Source organism: Muscardinus avellanarius (genome assembly GCF_963383645.1).
Source record: "Muscardinus avellanarius genome assembly, chromosome: 13".
NCBI lineage: Eukaryota > Metazoa > Chordata > Mammalia > Rodentia > Gliridae > Muscardinus > Muscardinus avellanarius.
In genome coordinates this window covers 24,482,501-24,502,593 of record NC_137799.1, presented here as the reverse complement: position 1 = coordinate 24,502,593, position 20,093 = coordinate 24,482,501, and the positions used below count along the sequence as shown (strand labels likewise).

At 38.7% G+C, this 20,093-nt stretch overlaps 1 protein-coding gene across 1 annotated transcript in view; it reads right to left on the bottom strand.

The window, feature by feature from the left end:
* Window positions 1-20,093, bottom strand: part of ECPAS (Ecm29 proteasome adaptor and scaffold) — a gene marked incomplete at both ends in the record, with an annotated part of 115,627 nt that overhangs the window by 10,141 nt on the left and 85,393 nt on the right. Inside the window, 15 exons of the mRNA XM_080709071.1 lie at window positions 305-496; window positions 698-764; window positions 843-934; window positions 1,687-1,753; window positions 3,331-3,420; window positions 5,336-5,401; window positions 8,180-8,330; window positions 9,565-9,686; window positions 11,482-11,529; window positions 13,111-13,216; window positions 14,023-14,102; window positions 16,113-16,280; window positions 16,566-16,683; window positions 19,123-19,191; window positions 19,776-19,890. Coding sequence (XP_080565197.1) covers window positions 305-496; window positions 698-764; window positions 843-934; window positions 1,687-1,753; window positions 3,331-3,420; window positions 5,336-5,401; window positions 8,180-8,330; window positions 9,565-9,686; window positions 11,482-11,529; window positions 13,111-13,216; window positions 14,023-14,102; window positions 16,113-16,280; window positions 16,566-16,683; window positions 19,123-19,191; window positions 19,776-19,890 — 1,551 coding nt within the window. The remainder of the gene's footprint in view (window positions 1-304; window positions 497-697; window positions 765-842; window positions 935-1,686; window positions 1,754-3,330; window positions 3,421-5,335; window positions 5,402-8,179; window positions 8,331-9,564; window positions 9,687-11,481; window positions 11,530-13,110; window positions 13,217-14,022; window positions 14,103-16,112; window positions 16,281-16,565; window positions 16,684-19,122; window positions 19,192-19,775; window positions 19,891-20,093) is intronic.

Below are 20,093 nucleotides of genomic sequence, written 5' to 3'. Positions count from 1 at the left end.
CCATTAATGTATCAAGGTAAAAACCACTTAAGAGAAACATTACTCTAAAATACCTAAAATCACTGTTACATTCTCAGTTAAACCAAGTAAAGCTTATCTTTGCTTGGGCAGAGTTTATGTTTTAGGACATGGCAGTGAGTCAAAGAGAACTTGAGTGCCACCTTGGGAACTTACGATATTTTGATGGGCTTAAAATTAAATGAACACACATTGCTAAAGTCCTGGGAAAGTACCTACAGAGGAGTGTACGAATAACAATGCAGTTCCTAGGAAGCACATTTAATCTACAGGACCATTTACTAACCGGGTACATTTTCCTGCCACACTTCAGTCCATAAGTTACATTCTTCTTTTTCAGATTTCTCCTCATCAGCAATTTCATGCATGCCCAGAAATGCCAAGGGCAAAACTTCTTTGGCATGGTTCTTCAGTACATCAGGGCTATATCGTCCAATTGCATGAATAGTCAAAGCACAAGAAGTCTTGTAGATGGGTTCTGAAGAGAAAAAAAAAAAGAAACCAAAACTGTTATGATGCTTACTGCCTCTTAGGGTAACTAATCTAAATAGACTACTGCTCAGAATATGCCTTACCAAAATGAATAGATAAAATCAATTAGAAATTTTCTAGCAAAGCACAGTTTATTTGTATTGCTTTATTAGGTTTAAAATGACATAAAACAAGAAAAGAAAGGTACCTTCCTTTTCCATATACCAGCCACTGAGCTTCTGCAGCAGTTTTTCAATGCTGCTATCTCGTGAGGTCTGAAAAGAAAACGATCCTAGTCATTTTGTTATTATTATCAAAGAGTTTCATTTAACTAAATAAGAAATTCAACTCACCCGAACTAAATGGCCCATTGCAAATGCACAGGATTTCTGAATCACACTGTTCCGATCTGTCAGGCCACTAAGCAAAGCACTCATAAGTTTACCTACAAGAAATAAAAGAAAAAATCTGATACTTGGTTAACCAAATGTTCTGCTCTATTCTCAGGGCCAAAACCAAAAAGCAAAATAATAAAACAAAACAAAAATAAGTTCAGATCTCCGGAATGCTGTATTTATGCCATTCCTTTTGCTGGATAAAAAATTAAAAGTTAATCTGTGTCTAAAGTATGATGGAGAAAGCTACAAAAAAAAATGAGAGCTAAATACATAAAGTACACTGGTCCTGCCTAGGAGACCATCGAAGAGAAAAATGCTGATGTTAAATTAGCTATGAATTGGTAAACAAGACTTTGTTCCTTCTTTACACTGCTAAGAAGTAATAATCAAACACTTAAAAGACAGTGAAAACTTTATTTATTTATTTTTGTGGTACTGGGGGTGGAACCCAGGGGTCTTTTACCTCTGGGCTATACTCCCAGACCTATTTTATACTTTATTTGGAAACAGGGTCTTAGTTGCTAAGAGCCTCACTAAGTAGCTGAGGCTGGCTTCGAACTTGTGGAATCCTCCTGTCTCAGCCTCCCAAGCACTGGAATTACAAGCGTGCGCCATCATGCATGGCTAACAGTGAAAATTTTTAAACCCTGCACCTCTTACAGATAGACTGGGTTAGGGGAATCTGAGGGAGGAAAAGCATACAGCAGAAAAGCCTGTCTACATATTTTTCCTTTTAAAACATCATGACATAAGATGTGACCATGCAAAAATATACCCACATATCATATGACAAACTCACCTGAGTAAGGTGTCAGGTCCTGGGGACACTGAGTAGTTAAAGACACGATGACACTGGCACAGCCGCCCTGTAGGGTTACAAAAGCAAAGGTCTAAATCTGATGGTCACAATGTTCTGTCCATCAAACCATGTTTAAGATATCACAGATTTAAAGATATAAAACACATGAAGCCTAATAACCCCTCCAGGATTCAATCTAAAAATGGGCAAACTTATTTTAACTAATATTTCAGAGATTTTTTCTAAGATCTCCAGCAGAAAGATGAGTGATCTCGACACTTAATAAGAAAGAAAATTAGTATAATCTTTTAGAAAATAACTTATGTCATCATCTATTCTTGGGCTAACATTTTAATTTCTAGAAATTTAACCAAAGGAAACAACTTTCAAGGTATCTAAATATATTCATTACAATACTTTGTATAATATTTTTTAAAACTAAAAACAATACTTGGGAGACAGACAGGAAAACTGGCCAGCCTCAGCAACTTAGCAAGATCCTCAGAAACTCAGTGAGACCCTATTTTGAAATAAATATAAAATAGGGATGGGGTATACCTCAGAGGCAGAATGCCCCTGGGTTCAATCCCCAGTACCACAACAACAAAAAACAAAACTAAACTAAATTAAAAACAATCAGATATTCCTTAGCAAATAAAAATAAATGATGTTATAAAACAGAGAAATCATACAGCCATCACAGAGAACCTTAGTCTTCTCTGTGAACATTATGAACATTTTTAGCCGGGCGTGGTGGCGCACGCTTGTAATCCCCGTGCTTGGGAGGAGGAGACAGGAGGATCGTGCAGGTTCGAAGCCAGCCACGCTGGCTTAAGAGACCCTGTTTCCAAATAAAAATATAAAATAAGTCTGGGAGTGTAGCCCGGAGGTAGAAGGGCTTCCAGGAACCCCAGTACCACAAATAAAAAAAAAGAAAAGAAAAATATGAACATTTTTAACTTTCATCTGACTCATAAATTTAAAAATTTTAAATATAATTTATAAAATATTTATCATAAAAAATGTGAGTTGTTGTTAAAAAAAAAAAGAGGGTAGGAGCGTTATCCTTGTAAAATCTCAGAAAAAGACATTTTTCTGTCTGCTGACTTGCTGACCCCTCTACGAAAAATTCTAATAACAACCCAAAAAAATCACTCCTTAAGCACTGGATGGACATCGCTATCAAGTGATGCTAAAGGAGAACCCAAGGCATGTACATGGCAACCAGGGAACAGAAACGATTCTGCTAAAATAGAAGGGCAATGTTTCCTGAATCAGTTACGTGTTTTACTTCCACATGAGTTACATGTTTTAAGTTAGCAACTGAACCAATGAAACAACATCTTTAATGTATAATATTAGGTTTTAAAGAAATGTTCATTTCAGCCAGGTAAGGTGGTATATGCCTGTAATTTCAGTACTTAGGAGGCTGAGACAGGAGGATCACAGGTTTGAGGACAGTCTCAGAAATTTGACAAGTTCCCATTTCAAAACAAAAAATAAAAAGGGCTGAGGGTGTAGCTCAGCCCCTGTACAACAAAAAAAAAGGAAAATGTGAATTTCAAACATGATGGTTATTATATTTTTGTATTTAAAACTAACAAAAGATGCATGCCTTCTCTTGTGAAAAATTGAGCTGCTTACCTTAGTTCCAAGACCTACACCACTTCTGATCAGTTCACATAATCTAGGAACTAGCTCACCCAGCACCGACACGTCAAGATATTGCAGGCACTTTTGGAAAAGAATAAACATGAAGGCAAACCTTAGCCAGTAATTGCTAGTAACACATTTTCAATTAAAAACTGTCCATGTCAAACAAATGCCCACTGGGTTTGACATAAAGTTAAAAAAAAAATCACTGGTTTGATTTTACTCTGATTTCGATATGTGAACCCCCACTGAGCCAGGTGTTGTGGTGCATTCTTGCAATCCTACTACTTGGGAGGCTGAGACAGGAGGATCACAAGTTCACAGCCAACCTCAGTAACTTAACAAGATCCCTCAGCAATTTAGTGAGACCTGTCTCAAAATAAAAATTAAAAATAGGGCTGGAGGTGTGGCTCAGAAGTAGAATGTCTCTGGGTTCAACTTCCAGTATCAAATTAAAAAAAAAAAAAACACTACTGGATTACAGAAAAATTATTCATGCATAGCTCAACAGTAAAGAGCAAAACAAGAGCTAGGTGTGGTGTTGCATGTTTGTAATCCCAGAACTTGCGAGGCTCAGACAGGAGGATCAGAGGTTTGTGGGTAGCCTCTAATACTTAGTGAGACCCTCTGCAACTTAGTAAGAACCCATTTCAAATAAAGGATTAAAAAAAATAGGGCTGGGGGTGGCGCTCGGAGGTAGAATGCCCCTGGATTCAATCCCTGGTATGACATTCACACAAAAAAAGAGCAAAACAAAAATATTAAACAACATCAATTTACTAAAGAAAAAAATAAAGATTACAAGAGATCTCTCTGGACCTACTTCCTCTTTATCAATCCATGTTTAATGTAAAACAAAAAGAACCCTGGGTTAAAACTGACCCTCAGTAAGCCTACTCCACCATAATTAGTCAGTTTCTTAGGTGAACTTTTCTCTAGTTTGTTCTATTGTATTTTTTGAAAATTCAATCACATATTTTGATATTAATAAATATACTCATAAGGTATTTGTTAACTACTCTTATTTTTTTAAACTTTATTTTCTCCCTATATTCCAACTAAGACGTAACATTCTTAGAATGAATGTTGGTAATATCCTGTAGGCACTAAAAAATATATCTATTATTCTTATCCAGCTCTGTGATCTGCTTAGCAAAATGACTTCCTTTTCAGTGGTTCACCACTGCAGGCGAGGCCAGGCAGAGCTGACTCTCCCAGACCCAGGAGCTGCTGCACTCAGAGCCTCGAGGCGCCAGGCATCTCTTCACTGCAAATCCCTTGCTGACTGAAACAGGTCTCTACTGCTCAGTTCCCTTCACCTGCCTTCTGTGCTGCCTGCTTCACTAGATACCTCTAGCTTACTCCTTCTGGGTCCCTTCCAGAGACAACTCTTAGGCAAAGGCAAAAAAAAAAAAAAAAAAACCTTTCCAAATAGGGAGACCAAAAGATAAACAAATACAGATTTATAGTGGGATCTTTTAATGTTATTCTACTTATAACACAAATTGTACTAATTAATTCTATTATTTAGAAAATTATTTACTTCATTTAGGGGTACAGAAGAAAAAGAATTAATATAAAAAATTCATAAATATGTAAAAACTTAAAAATAAATAATATTCGCCGGGCATGGTGGCGCTCGCTTGTAATCCCCGCGCTTGGGAGGCAGAGACAGGAGGATCGCGCTGGTTCGGAGCCAGCCTCGCTGGCTTAAGAGACCCTGTTTCCACATAAAGTTAAAAAATAGGTCTGGGAGTGTAGCCCGTGGGAGTGTAGCCCGGAGGTAGAAGGGCTTCCAGGAACCCCGGTACCACCAAAAAAATAATAAAAATAATAAAAATAAATAAATAAATAATATTCAAGAGAAAAAAATGGAGTTACAATAGTTCATTGATGCATCTCTTCAATCTGTTTCACTTAATGTAGGCTAAAGATTTTTAAAACATTATACTTTAAGGAAAGCAAACACACTTTCTAACCCTCCTGAGACACTTACCATGTTGATTGTCTCCATCATGGGAGAAGACTTAGCAGCACTGAGTCGAGCACTATCCATGGCAGCCTGAACAACATCAAGTCATTAGGACATTCAATTAACTAAGAGCACGCCACACAGAGTCCAATAGAAGGGTTTTACTTCCAAACTAAAGAACTTTTAAAAGAATCGTTCGTGTGTGTGTGTGTGTGTGTGTGTGTGTGTGTGTGTGTGTGTTACTGGGGGGTAGAACCCATGGGCTTTTCTACCTCTGGGCTACAGAGGTAGAAAATACTTTATTTGGAAGCAGGGTCTCACTACGTTGCTGAGAGCCTCACTCAGTAGCTGAGGCTGGCTTCAAACCCGTGTGATCCTGTCTCGGCCTCCCAATGGCTGAGATTACAAGCGTGCGCCACCACGCCTGGCCTTAAAAGAATCTCTAATAAAATTCAAACCTAATTCTGACTCCAAACTCTTGACCTTCACTCAACAATTCACGTGTAGAGGCAACATCTCACTAAAGGTGATAAATTCAGACAATAGTCAGAACTACACTTAGAAATCAACAGGCTCTGGCTCAGAACAAGTCAGCCAGCCCTCAGGGGCCTCAGGCTCTCTGTACACTAAATAAAGTAGTAGACTCACTTTCTAGCTAAGGTCTTTTAAACTTTAAAATGATGTAGTTCTTTAACTTTAAAATGAGGCTTCATATCTAAAGTGCTGGTTTAGTCAAAACTATGCTGGAGGCGAGATTAACACTATCCAGACAAAATAAGTGAGAAAAGTATAGTGTTCAGAAGTGGTCTGCCAAGTGCTGCGATGTCTCTTAATTTATCTCAATACGTAGCAAGCTTACTAATGGGAACCTAGGAAAGGGCAAGTCAGCTGCTGGAGGAGGCAATAGTGATGACTGGAGAGGGAGCAGCAGTGGAAGAGGCAAAGGAAATGTTAGCAGAGTAGTTTGAGTTAAAAGTCAATGGTGAGCTGGCAAAAAATGACATTGTATGACAGGGGCTTAGAGTCCTAATAAGTTAGGATAAATGTAAATCAACCAGTCAAGTACAAAAATAGGTATGAGATAGGAAAACAATTCACAGAATAAATATAAATGGCTAATATGATATAAAAATGACAAGGTGTAACACTTGTGAAAGAAAAATAATAGAATAATGAGATCCTTGCTAATCAAACTGATGTTATTCCAATGTTGGCAAGAGTCTGGAGGAATAAAACTTCATAACCTTTGATGTTGCAAAACCTCTCCTATAAAAACTCAAAATCACCTCTTTATAGAGTACTGCACATGCATTAAAAATAATGAAACAGGCTGGACGTGGTGGTGCACACTTGTAATCCCAGCGCTTGGGAGGCTGAGAAAGGAGGATCACACAGGTTCAAAGCTAACCTCAGCTACTTAGTGAGACCCTGTTTCCAAATAAAGTATAAAAAAGGTCTGGGAGTATAGCCCGGAGGTAGAAAAGCCCCTGGGTTCCACCCCCAGTACCACACAAAAAAAAAAGAAAGAAAAAGAAAGAAATCTATATACAAACATAATATATTGTCAAATTTTACTAACTGAATGGCAGACCAATATTAAATCCAGGGGCATTCTACCGCCCAGCTACAACCTCAGCCTTTTTTTTTTCTTTCTTTCTTTCTTTCTTTTTTTTTTATTTTTGTGGCACTTGGGATGGAACCCAGGGGCATTTGACCTCTGAGCTACACCCCTAGCCCTATTTTTTAGTCTTTATTTTGAAACAGGGTCTCCCTGAGTTGCAAAGGGCCTCACTAAATAACTGAGGCTGTCCACGAAGCACGATCCTCCTGTCTCAGACTCCTGAATTACAAGCATGTGCCACCCTTTTTAAAAATCATTTTATATTTTGAAACAGGGTCTCAGTAGGTTACTGAGAGCCTTACCATGCTGCTGAGGCTGTCCTTGAACCTACAATCCTCCTATCTCAGCCTCCCAAGTACTGGGATTATAAGTGTGCACCACTGTGCCTAGCTATTTTTTAAATTAGCATGTTTGTTTGCTTCTGTTGCCTCTAACTATAAAAGAATTTTCAAAACAGCATAGGAAACTGTTGACAGTAAGGATCTCTAGGGGGTTACTTTCTACTCTTCTATTTTAATGTTGTTCTACATTATAATTTTTGTTATAAATATGTTGTTCAATGAATATGTTTTCTCTACAAAAATGACTGATCAAAGACAAGGGAACCATAATATCTTTGAAAGGCAGAATGATTCTAAACTACATGAAAGTCTAGGTATAAGTTCTCTTTACTTGTAGGGCAGGGAGGTAGTTTATAGGACTCTGAAGTGCAACCCCTAAAAACATGAACATGTACAAAACTATATGCTAAATTTTTATTACGTTCCAGGTATGGTGATATACATCTGTAATCCTAGTAATTGGAAAGGCTGAAACAGGGAGATTGAGGCTCAAAGCCAGCCTCAGCAACTTATCAAGACCCCCCACTGAAACCCTGTCTCAAAAAGTAAAAGGGCTGGGGGAGTAGCTTGGAGGTGGAATGACCCTGGGTTCAACTCTCAATACAAAAGAATAAATATATTATACACTTATCTACTGTGTATATTTTAATGCGTTTTTAAGATGGAAATGTCAGTTTTCATCTGATTCATAAAACACTATTATAAGCCAGACTCCTCAGATCTCCTAAGAAAATAATAAAGCACTGAATGTGGTAACAGAAGTAGTTTTTGTAACAGCGATGAACGTGCCTTTCACGACATGTAGTGTATCTAAGGACACTGGAAGGATTACTCAGCTGCACCTCAACGTCTTAACAAGGCTCTTCCTTCATAATACTTATCAATATATTTGTGCTATGAACTCACCTTTTCTTGATCTGTAGCCCGGAGGCTCAAGTAATTGAGAACTTGGGGCTCCAACACACTTAAGGACTCCAGCAGAGCTGGGATGAGCTTTGGTGCGTGTGGTTTCAACATGGCTCCTGCATTTTTGCTGATCTTGACAAGGGTGTTAATGCTACAGACATAGAGAATGCAACTCCTGAGTCCATTTACCAAAAGTGAAAAACCCTAGGATGTTCTGCAGTTTACTGCATTCAGGCATATACTCATGCGGTTACAGAGCCTGGTGCTGGCAATCTATTTTTTGGCAGAGGAGATAATAATGGGGATTGACCCCAGGGCCTCCAACCCTTTTTACGTTTTATTAAAGAAATTTTCAAGTACATACGAAAGTAGAGCATATCTTAAATTAAATTACTCACATTCCCCACTTAGCTCAACAATTAGTAACACCTGGCCAATTTTGTTTCATTTATTCCACCTCCATGTACTCAGGCACAATTTTTCCCTGCCCATTATATTATCTGAAAGCATATCCTACAACTCAAGGTCAGTATGCATCTCTAAGATACAAGTAACAAAAAACTTTTGCAATAATCATAATACTATGTTTACACTTTAAAAATATTAGAAGCTTTTTCTTATCTAACATCCAAATTTCCCAGATGTTTCACAAATATCTTTAAGACCTGGTTTGTTGAAATCAGAATCCAGAGTTCATCCATTGCAATTCTCTACATTCCTTGAATCTATTTTAAGAGTCCCCTTCCTCCTATGTTTTTTTCTTATTTATTTGTCCATATTGATCATATTCCAGGTGTGTCATTTAACACGTTCCTCTGTCCCTTGTACAGATCTGCAAGCTAAATCAATTTCAGGTTCAACTAATTTTTTAAAAAGAATCTTTCACAGACAGTATTATAACATATTCTATCCCATCATATCAGGATACACACAGTAATGTGTGTATCCTGTAGGTTTAGGTTTGGTTGACCTGAATCATCATAAAATTCCTCATCAGCCTTTTATAACAATGGATACAATACAGGGGCCAGTAACAATCACTACTACAAAGATTATTTTACTGAGAACAGCAAAATGGTGATATTACAATGTGTAGTCCCAGAAGCAAGTCCACAAGGACATGGGGCGAAACAGGAAGAGGTGCACTGGCCGGGGCCAATGACAACAGAATAACATGCAACTCAGAATGCTGGTCAAAGACAAGGTCCCCTGAGGATGCTACTGTGAAAACGTTCTGACTTAAAACTCTGCATAAATGCCTGATCGCCTCAGTGGGTTCTCCTCAGCCTATTCCTCATACTTTCAAGAGTCTATCATTGAGATAAATGCAATTTCTCCTGAGCGGTTAGCAACTAAGTGTGCTCATTTCACCAACTGATCCACACCTGAGGGCTCGGACTTCTGTCACAGGGCTCATCATCCCCTTGTCCAGAAGGCAAGGCAGCAGGATGGCGACCGTCCTCTGGCCGGTTGCTCCCTTGGCAGGGTCACACATTTTCACACAGACCTGGACACACAGAGAGCATGGACATTAATGAAACTCACCTCTCAACCAACATGGCATTCATCTGACAATTTATTTTTTGGACTTGGGATCGAACATAGGGGCATTCTATCCCTAAGCCACAACCCCAGCCCTTTTAATATCTGTATTTTGAAACAGGGTCTAAGTTGCTGAGGCTGGCCTCTAATGTGCAATCCTCCAGTCTCAAACAAGTACTGAGATTATAGGCATGTGACAACACATCCAGCAACAAAATAATTTTTATTTCACTATCAAGAGAAAAGAAGCTGGGCTTGGTGGCACATGCTTGTAATCCCAGTACTTGGGAGGCTGAGACAGGAGGATCGCAGGTTCAAGGCCAACCTCAGCTACTTAGTGAGGACCTCCACAACTTAGTGAAACCCTGTTTCAAAATAAAGAATAAAAAGAGGACTGGGGGTGTAGCTCAGAGGTAGAATGTCCCTGGGTTCAATTCCCAGTACCGCAATAAAAAAAAAAGAGAGAGAGAGAAAAAAAAAAGAATAAGTGAGACTACTCTTTCTGACCCTACAGTATTTGGGTCCTAGGTCGGCCAACAAATAAAATAGAAAACTTTTACTCTTTAAATTTTTATTTTCTAATTTGTGAAATGGGAAACACAACGATGAAATGAGAAAGTATATAAGAAAACACCTTTAAAAAGGCTTAAAGTACCATCATTTTCAATAATTATGGGTGACAGGACAATATAGTCAAGAACACAAACCTGAAATGAGAAATACCTGAATTTAAAATCTAGATTTACGCCGGGTGTGGAGGCGCACACTTGTAATCCCAGCATTTGGGAGGCTGAAACAGGAAGATCCGGGTTCACGACCAGCCTCAGGTACTTAGTGAGGCCCTTTGCAACTCAGTGAGACCCTGTTTCAAAATAGGGCTGAGAGTGTAGCTTAGAGTTACACTGCCCTTGGGTTCCATCCCCAGTACCGGGGGGGAAAAAAAAAATCTAGTTTTGCTACTGACAAAAGTTAATATAATTTGAATGTAAAAATTCCTAATAAATCATGCCAGGCATGGTGGCGCACGCTTGTAATCCCCGCGCTTGGGAGGCGGAGACAGGAAGATGGTGCAGGTTCGATGCCAGACTCGCTGGCTTAAGAGACCCTGTTTCCAAATAAAAATATAAAATAGGTCTGAGAGTGTAGGCCAGAGAAGGGTTTCCAGGAACCCCAGTACCACCAAAAAAAAAAAAAAAAAAAATCCTAATAAATCATAAAATAGGGCTGAAATGGTAGATTACTTTTAGTTTCAAACTGCTTGCCAATGTCCTAAATATGAAAGATAATAGACAAGTGCTATCTGATCTAAGTGAGTAATGTGTTCTTCAAGGTAAGTGAAAGTTACACCTTGTGTAGAGACACACAAGCTCACTATTTAAGGAAACCAGAGTTACCCTGTGCTCAAAATACAAGTATTAGCTAGGCATGATGGCATACACTTGTAATCAGAAGTCTAAGACATGAAGATCGCAGGTTCAAAACCAGCCTCAACAACGTAGCAAGACCCTGTTTCCAAAATAAGAAATAAATTCAGGCTGGGGATTTAGCTCAGAGGTAGAATGCCTCTAAATTCAATCCCTAGTGCCACAAAAAAAAAAAAAAAAAAGATACAAGTATTCTAGTATAATACCCACTTTCTCATTCATTATTAAGAGCAATAAACTATACCCAGAAGCCAATTACATATCTACTACATGCATTGCCAAGGTAACACAGAGCTCTGCCCCACTCCAACTGCACTGTGAGATGGAGGTTCTCACCTTACTCAGAGTTTTCAGAGCTAGTTCTGCTGCTTTCCGTACAGACTCCTGAAAATGAAAAAAAAATTGGCATCATGTAAGTTAGAGTGTTAATTCTCATCTACCCTGCTAGGTACAAATAACTGCCTCACACTTTGCAGAAATTAGTGAAAAATACTACTTTCAATGGCAGGTTAAGAAATAAGCATGGTGGCACATGCTTGTAATCCCAGCATTTGGGAGGCTGAGACCAGAGGATCGTGGTTCATGACCAGTCTCAGCTATTTAGCGAGGCCCTTTGAAACTCAGTGAGACTCTGTTTCCAAAGAAAGAATAAAAATTAGGGCTGGGGGTATAGCTCGGAAGTAGAATGCCTCTGCCTTCCATCACCAGTAACACAAAAAATAAATAAATAAAAATAAAAACACACATACACACATATGTACATATGTATACGCACATATAAATGTATTATCATATTTATGCTGGGCACACACACATTTCTATGTGTGTAAAATGTTTGCTTAGGCTCTTTACCCATAAAGAAACATGAGCCGGGCGTGGTAGCGCACACTTGTAATCCCTGTGCTTGGGAGCCTGAGACAGGAGGATTGCGCAGGTTCAAAGCCAGCCTCAGCTGGTTCAAGAGACCCTGTTTCCAAATATATAAAAAATAAGTCTGGGAGTATAGCCTGGAGGTATAAGGCCCCTGTGTTCCATCCCCAGTACCACCAAAAAAAAAAAAAAAAGAAAGAAAGAAAGAAACATATTACAACTCCCTATTTGTCATTTTTTAAAATTTGGTATGACTTACTTTGACCCTATAAAAACTTAGCTATTAAATACAACAGTTCAGAAACTACATGTATTATAAAAGTAAATATATAAAGATCTATGTGAGGATTCTGAAAGATTTAACAATTTCTAATGAATAAGGCAAAGGAAACACATAACTAAAATTCAGATTGCCCAGTGCAAGGGTTTAGACCTTGACTGTTTCCCCAAAGGCCTACATGTTAAAGATTTGACCACAGAGTGGTACTCTTAGGAGGTGGTGGGACCTTTGGGAGGTGAGACCTAGTATACTCTCAAGGGACTGCCAGACCTCAGCCTCTCCTTCCTTTGTGCTTGAGCCGTGAGGTGAGCAGTCACTCCAGTACACACTGCCATGGTGATGTGCCTGCCTTGCCACAGGCCCAAAAGAGTGAAGCCAAGTGGACATAAACTGTGAGCTTTAGTTATACCTTTTCTCTTTTTATAAGTTAATTATGTCAAGTATTTTATTATTAACATAAAGCTAACACACCCCAAAAAAATTCAGAGAAATTTTTCATTAATCACATTATTTCAGAATGACTCAATTTATGAAAGTGATCAAAGTATATTATTTCAAAACAGTTATTTATCCCTAATCCAGTAGGATTATGAGAATTCTATTAAAAGACAGCAGTAGCCAATATTTTTTAATCAACTTAATTTAGATCTAATGATACCAACTTTGCAATGTCAGAGACACATCAAGACTAAGATTATAGGAAGAAACGGTGGTTTCTTAAAATTGTCTTGATATAAAATTTTGAAATAAATAACACTTTAACAATTCCAGTTTAAGCCATTCTATAAATGAATGTAGACTTATTTCAATAGTACCTTGATATCATCTTGCACTCTAAAAAGTGTTTCCCAAATTTCTGGAAGTTTATCAATGATGTCATCTAATGGTCTTCCTCTCAATAAATCATTCAAAGCTAAGCAGCTGAAAATAGAAAAATCAATTTCAAATATATGATCAAAAACTCAATATTTTACTATGAAACATTCATATTAGATAATAACATAAATTCCACCAATATTCCTAGTCCTAATCCCCTTGCTCCAAGGAAATCATGATTATTCTTTTTCTTTTTTCTTTTTGGTGATGGGGATTGAACTCAGGGGCATTCTACCTCTGAGCTAAACCCCCAACCCCATTTTATTTATTTTTTTATTTGAAACAGGGTCTAAGTTGCAGAGGGCCTCACAAGTAGCTGAGGCTGGCCACAAACCTATGATCCTCCTGTCCCCAGTCTACCAAGTACTGGGATTAAAAGCATGTGCCACCATGCACAGCTATGATCATTCTTTTAAGTATCTCAAATATATCAAATATATATGTCATTTAAAATCATCAAATGTTTGTTTCCCACAACTACTGTACAATTCTTTTGAGATGATACACCATTTTTGTGATATACCACTTTTTACTCAACAGTGTGCCCTCTAGGCCTAGCACACTGCCAGAGACACAGCAGGCACTAAGTGAACATAAACTGCCCATACAAACAACTGCTACTCTACAAAATGACTTCTTAATATCTAGCAATTTAGCAAATGTTCACTTCTCTAATCTCATATAAACTTAGAAAAACCATTGGTTAGTTTAAATAGTTACATAAAAATAACTATCAAACCCAACCAGAAATGGCTTTTTAGAAGTTTTAAACTATTCCTATTACACAAAGTAAATTTAAAGGAAAAAGATCTCCATTGTATTTGACTAGTCTTTTATTTCCAAAGTGGTACCTGGATTCTCGAACTCGCCACATATTGCTGGTAAGATTCTTAATCAAATCTTGAAGAATTTCCTTCAAATACTTATCCACCTAATGAAAACAAAAGGATAAAATTAAAAATATATAATCCATCAACAATCAAATTATTCACCTCCCCACCATACTGACCCTCTTCCCACTTTGGTTGCTGTCAGCTGTCTAAATCATCCTAAAATGCAAAGTTGATCTTCATGCTCCTAAATGTGTGAAAATAAAGGCCGATCACCTGGGTATGCCTACCATGCCTGCTGTGACTCACCCAGCATCAAAGCATCCTGTTCTGCCCAACCACTACTCTTTCATGCTACCTGTACTTATACTGTGTCCCACTCAGAGAAGGCTGACCTAGGGACTGTCCTCCGCGTCCCCACAACACCTTGAAGTGCATCGCCTCAGCCCATTAAAAAAAACTGCACTGTCGCTACCCTAGAGACCTCAAGGGCAGGAATGGTGTCTCACTCATCTTTGTATCTCCAGTAGTAGGACAGTATCTGGTTTACAAAGAAATATTGTGATTGTTTAGAATGAAAACTGAGTGTAATCTTTTAAGCTTCTATTCTGATATCAACTTGGTAATAAAAACAAATTAATGGTAGACTCAGTTTTTATACTAATAGATCCAAAGACTCTCAAAACTTGTGGCCTGGTGTGGTGGTGTATGCCTGTAATTCCAGTATTTAAGTGGCTGAGACAAGAGGATCACAAGTCCAAAGCCAGCTTCCAGAACTTAGAGAGGCTCTCGGCAATTCAGCAAGACCCTGTTTCCAAATAAAAAAATAAAACAGGGCTGGGGGGTATAGCATGGAAGTAGAAGGCACCTGGGTCCCATCCCCAGTAACACATACACATACACACACAAAGAACTTTTTTCACTTTTACATGTACAGGTGTTTTGTTATGCTCATTTATATGTAAGAAAACTAAGATAAGTCAGGCATGGCGGCACACATCTGCAATCTCAGTAATGGCAGGGGAGGGGAGCCACTGAAGGATTTAATCTAAAACAACACAATACAATGTGTTGTTGTTTTTTTTTCAGTACTTAAAATTGAACCCAGGAGCATTCTATCTCTAAGCTATACCCCCAAACCTACTTTATTTTGAAACAGAGGGTTTTCTCACTAAGTTGCAGAGGGCCTCACTAAGTAGTTGAGGTTGTCTACGAACCTACGATCCTCCTGTCTCAGGCTCCCAATACTGGGATTACAAGCATGTGCTGCCACGCCAGGCTTCAATGTGATTTTTTTTTAAATTACTTTTGCAACTATCCAGATAATTAAATGAAGGAAAGCAAAGAGAAAAATGGTGATGACCTGTTCATTAGGAGAGAATTAGGGGAAGAAGGCAGTGCATTCAAGGAACAATCTAGAAATACAATCACCAGAAATTACTAGATTCAACTGGGGGTAGAGGGAAAAGACAGACAAAAATCAAGAATGATATCAAGTTTCCTGGCATCTTGAAACAATAGACAAGTGAAATGTTAAGCATTGTATTTAAATATGCAAATCTGAAGCACATGTCACCATCCAGGAAAGAAGTACAGAAATGAGAACCATCACAATAAAGATGACATTTATATGACCAGGAATCAACATAGAGAAAGCTGGGAGAACAACAGGTACTCAAGAGGCAAGTCCTAAGAAGTCTTAATCTAAAAGTAGGACAGAAGATGCTAAATAGCCGGTGATAATTGCTTACTTCCTTCTCTTTCTCCCCAACTAAGGGAACCCCTTAAAGGTAGAACTATGACTTGTTCTCCATGACATCAATAATAGGTACCAATATACAGTACTCTATTTGTCTGAATATACTATCATTTCCTTAACCATTCACCACCAGGACATTTAGATTGTTTTTATTTTTGAGATTTCAAGACATGTTGCCATAAGCATCTTTGATGCTTTGAAAAAAGAAAGCAAGAAATTTAAAAAAAAAAAAGTTACTTATTTAAACAAACAGGCATTTGGGTAGAAAGCAGACAGCAAGACGAGCCCTGTGTATATGACTTTGGACAAGTTTCAGTATTTTCCTTACACACAACAGTTCACAGATACTTGCCATTGATTTGTCAGTGACTAACGCATTCCAAATACTCGTCATGGCTTGTCGAATGCCAAGGTTGGGATCAAACTGATAACGATAAAGACGAGGAACTAGCTGAGGCAGAAAAGGAGCCAGTTGTTCCCCGGCTTTGGTAGCAATTACATTAAAGCCAAAAGCAGCACCCTGAAAATGAGAAGAAGTGACTCAGACAAACCTGTTGCAGTAAAGTATCAACATTAAATATATGAGAATCACAGACCTCTTCCTCCCAAACTCGTCCCTAAATCGGCTCGCTTTACTGGGTGCTCCAGTTTTACCAATCCCTGATAACTGCCATGTGGCAGAATGGCTCTCAGGCACAGATTTTAAAAAGTGCACTACCTGCCAACTGCCACTGTTTGCCAATACAGCATGCTTGGTTTTGGAGGGAAATGAAATAGAAGAACTGCCCAGTAATTAACCGCTCACCTTCCTTGAGTTCCACATTGCATGATGGTTGGCCAGATTCATAAATTTATATACCAGATCTGGCTGACTAAGATCACTTGCCAGAGAACAAAGCTCCTTGTAAGTAGAAAGGCCCTGGCTTGGAAATAAACAAAAAGAAATATACAATAATAAATTTTCCATCTCTGGTCTAATACAAATCACATCATCAATATTACTAAACAGCTGGGCATGGTGACACACACTTGTAATCCCAGCATTTGGGAGGATGAGACAGGAGGATCACGATTCACAGACAGCCTCAGCTACTGCTTAGTGAGGCCCTTTGCAAATCAGTGAGACCCTATTTCAAAATAAGGAATCAAAAATAGGGCAGAGGTTGTAGCTCGGAGGCGAAATGTCCCTGGGTTCCATCCCCAGTACTGCAAAAAAAAAAAAAAAAGAACACTGGGCATTTTAGAATTACATTTTTTCACTCAATTTCTCATATGAATTATATCATCTCTATGCATCTATGCAGACAGAAAAGTGGTTTGAGAAGAATGTAAAATGTCACCTACTTCAATTAAAACAATTTATCCTGCTGCTGGTAAAAAAATAACCTAAATGTACTGTAACTCCCATGGAGGTAGAACCCTCACTACCTCAGGAGGCAACTCAGTAATTCCTCATTATATTGTACACAAATCTCTTCCATAATCACAAGAGGTTCATTTAAAGACATTTGTCTTCCCATGTATTTTCTACATTAGACCACCCTAATCCTGTTAAGAATTTCTTTGAATTTTATTAGCCCTCCTCTGAACAAATAACATTAGTTCAAATATCCGGTCCTTTTGTTATCTTGTGAAACGTGAACATTTTTAAAAATCCAGGTATCAAGCCGGGCGTGGTGGCGCACGCTTGTAATCCCCGCACTTGGGAGGCTGAGACAGGAGGATCGCACAGGTTCGAAGCCAGCCTCAGCTACTTAGTGAGGCTTTCAGCAACTTAGTGAGACTCTGTTTCCAAATAAAATATAAAAAAGGTATGGGAGTATATAGCCCGGAGGTAGAAAGCCTCTGGGTTCCACCCCCAGTACCACCAAATAAATAAATGAATAAATAAATAAATAAATAAATAGCCGGGTATCTACAGAGTCTAAGTGGACTTAAAACAATGTTGACAGGTGAAAACATAGCTCAGTGGTACAGTGTTTGCCTAGAAATTGCAAGATCTTAGGTTCCATCCCAGCACTGTATTAAGAAGAAAAAAAAACTTTTGATGTGAAAACAGGGAGCTACAGGAGAACATAAAGACAGAACAACCTGCAGCTCTCTCTTGTTGTAGAGACCACAACAAGACAAAGCACATGGCACAGATCTGCCTGCGGACTCTACAGGAAAAGAAAGAATATAACCACATGGATAATGATAAAATAAAGGAAGTAAAGCTCAAGTAATTAATTTGAAATGCTAAACTGGGAAGCACCAAAATGTCAAGTTGCCCCCACTAAAAAACTAAAATGCACTGGGTGCTGAGCTGTGCTGCACTGTCAGCCTCCCCCCCCCCCCCAGGACTCGGCTGCCAGGGAGCTCACAGCTCCTGACCTAGTCTGTCTCCCTGAATAGCCCTGAGAGCCTGAGGGCCACAGCCTTCCAGAGAGCAATCCACTGACAACAGCCAGTCACTGAGAGGACATACAAGGCTACTGAGGGTACATAAGGCCCTAGCTCTGTGTCTCAAAGCAGAGCAACTGAAGGGCCATCTCAGCACAGCACAGCTCCTTGAAGATCTAATATTTACCGAAGTACTGGCACTAGCTCAGCCCCTTCCTCCACTGTCAGCACTATCTTGCTTGCTTATTCCCTTAAAGACAATACTTAGGGAACTCCCAATGAACCAAGAACAAATAAATATCTACACTTAGAGTCGATTTCTCAGGAAACTCAAAGACAGGAGGCTTTTTCTGTACTGGTTTTATGTTTTCACCAACAAACGTTTCTCAATAGGATGAAAATCAACTTCATAACTACTTTATTAACTAGATGTAAAAATATTTTTAAGATATTTGTGTTTTGTTTTTGTGGTACTGGGGATAGAACCCACTCAGCCCTATTTTATTTTTACTTTTCTTATTTGGAAATAAACTCTTGCTAAGTAAGTTTCTGACAGCCTCACTAAGTTCCTGAGACTGGCTTTAAACCTGATATCCTCCAATCTCAGCCTCCCAAGTACTGGAATTACAAGAATGCACCACCACACCGGGATGAATTGTGTGTGTGTGTGTGTGTGTGTGTGTGTGTGTGTGTGTGTGTGTGTGTGTTTTGTTTTTTGTTTCGTGGTACTGTGGATGGAACCCAGAGGCATTCAACCTCCAGGCTACAACGCCCAGCCCTATTTTATACTTTATTTGGAAACCGGGTCTCACTAAGTTGCTGAGAGCCTCACTAAGTAGCTGAGGCTGGCTTCGAACCTGTGTGATCCTCCTGTCTCAGCCTCCCAAGCGCTGGGAATACAAGCGTGTGCCACCCTGCCCAGCTCTGGGCTGAATTTTAAGATGTTTACACAAACTGATCAACAGATTTGACATGCTTACCCATCTGGTGTTTTGCCAAGGGTTCCCCCTTGAAATAACACTGTCTCTCCAGAAACTTCATGTTTAGCTCTAAACAAAAACAAGAAAAATTTAAATTAGTCTCAAACATTCCACACCAGCATTCAACTAAGAACACATTTCATTTACAAACTGATAAAACCAAACTCCCTATCAAGTGCCTATTGTATACAAGATATAAAAGTCTCCTTTCCATCAGAGCAGGGATTTTATAAAATCAAATCTAAACTGAACAAATTAGAGTATATAAAAGACAACCTATATAAAGCTACATTAAAGTAAATGTGGCCGCACATTAAAAGCCACTCTTCCCACAGGAAGGCAACAAAGGGCAGCAACCAATTATGATTTATTTCCCACAGACTCTTCGCAGATCAGGCTACGAATGATGCACATACTGCTTTCTCACATCTGAATTTTCATTCAGCCGTCAGTAATTACGGCATTTTTCTAATCTAATGCTTTAATTGTCCTGGGACCATTCAACTTTCAAACTCTGACCAACTAGCATATTTCTAAAGTAAAGGATATACACTGGAATAATTAAAGCTAAATTATTTCTGTATAACATATTCTCTATATGTGCACACAGTTGCCCTAAATATTCAAATCTACAATTTTCAAGTTCCCCATACCTTTTGCCTGTCATAAGTGTTTCTACCAGCATAGACACCAACTCTTGTTGATCTTGTTCACTGCCGAGTTCATAAACCAATCCAAGGCCTTTTGAAGCAACATCTTGGCTAAGTTCTACAAAAAGAGTCAGACAAAACTGTATCATTCTTAAAATGTTTGACTAATGCCATCAAGCCAGGATTAAAAAAAAAAAAATTTATCAAGTACATGCCAAATTCCCAGCTACTTGGGAAGCTGAGGCAGGAGGATCATAAGTTTGAGGTCAGCCTGGTCAACTAAGCAAGACCTTGTCTCAAAATAAAAAATAAAAAGGGTTA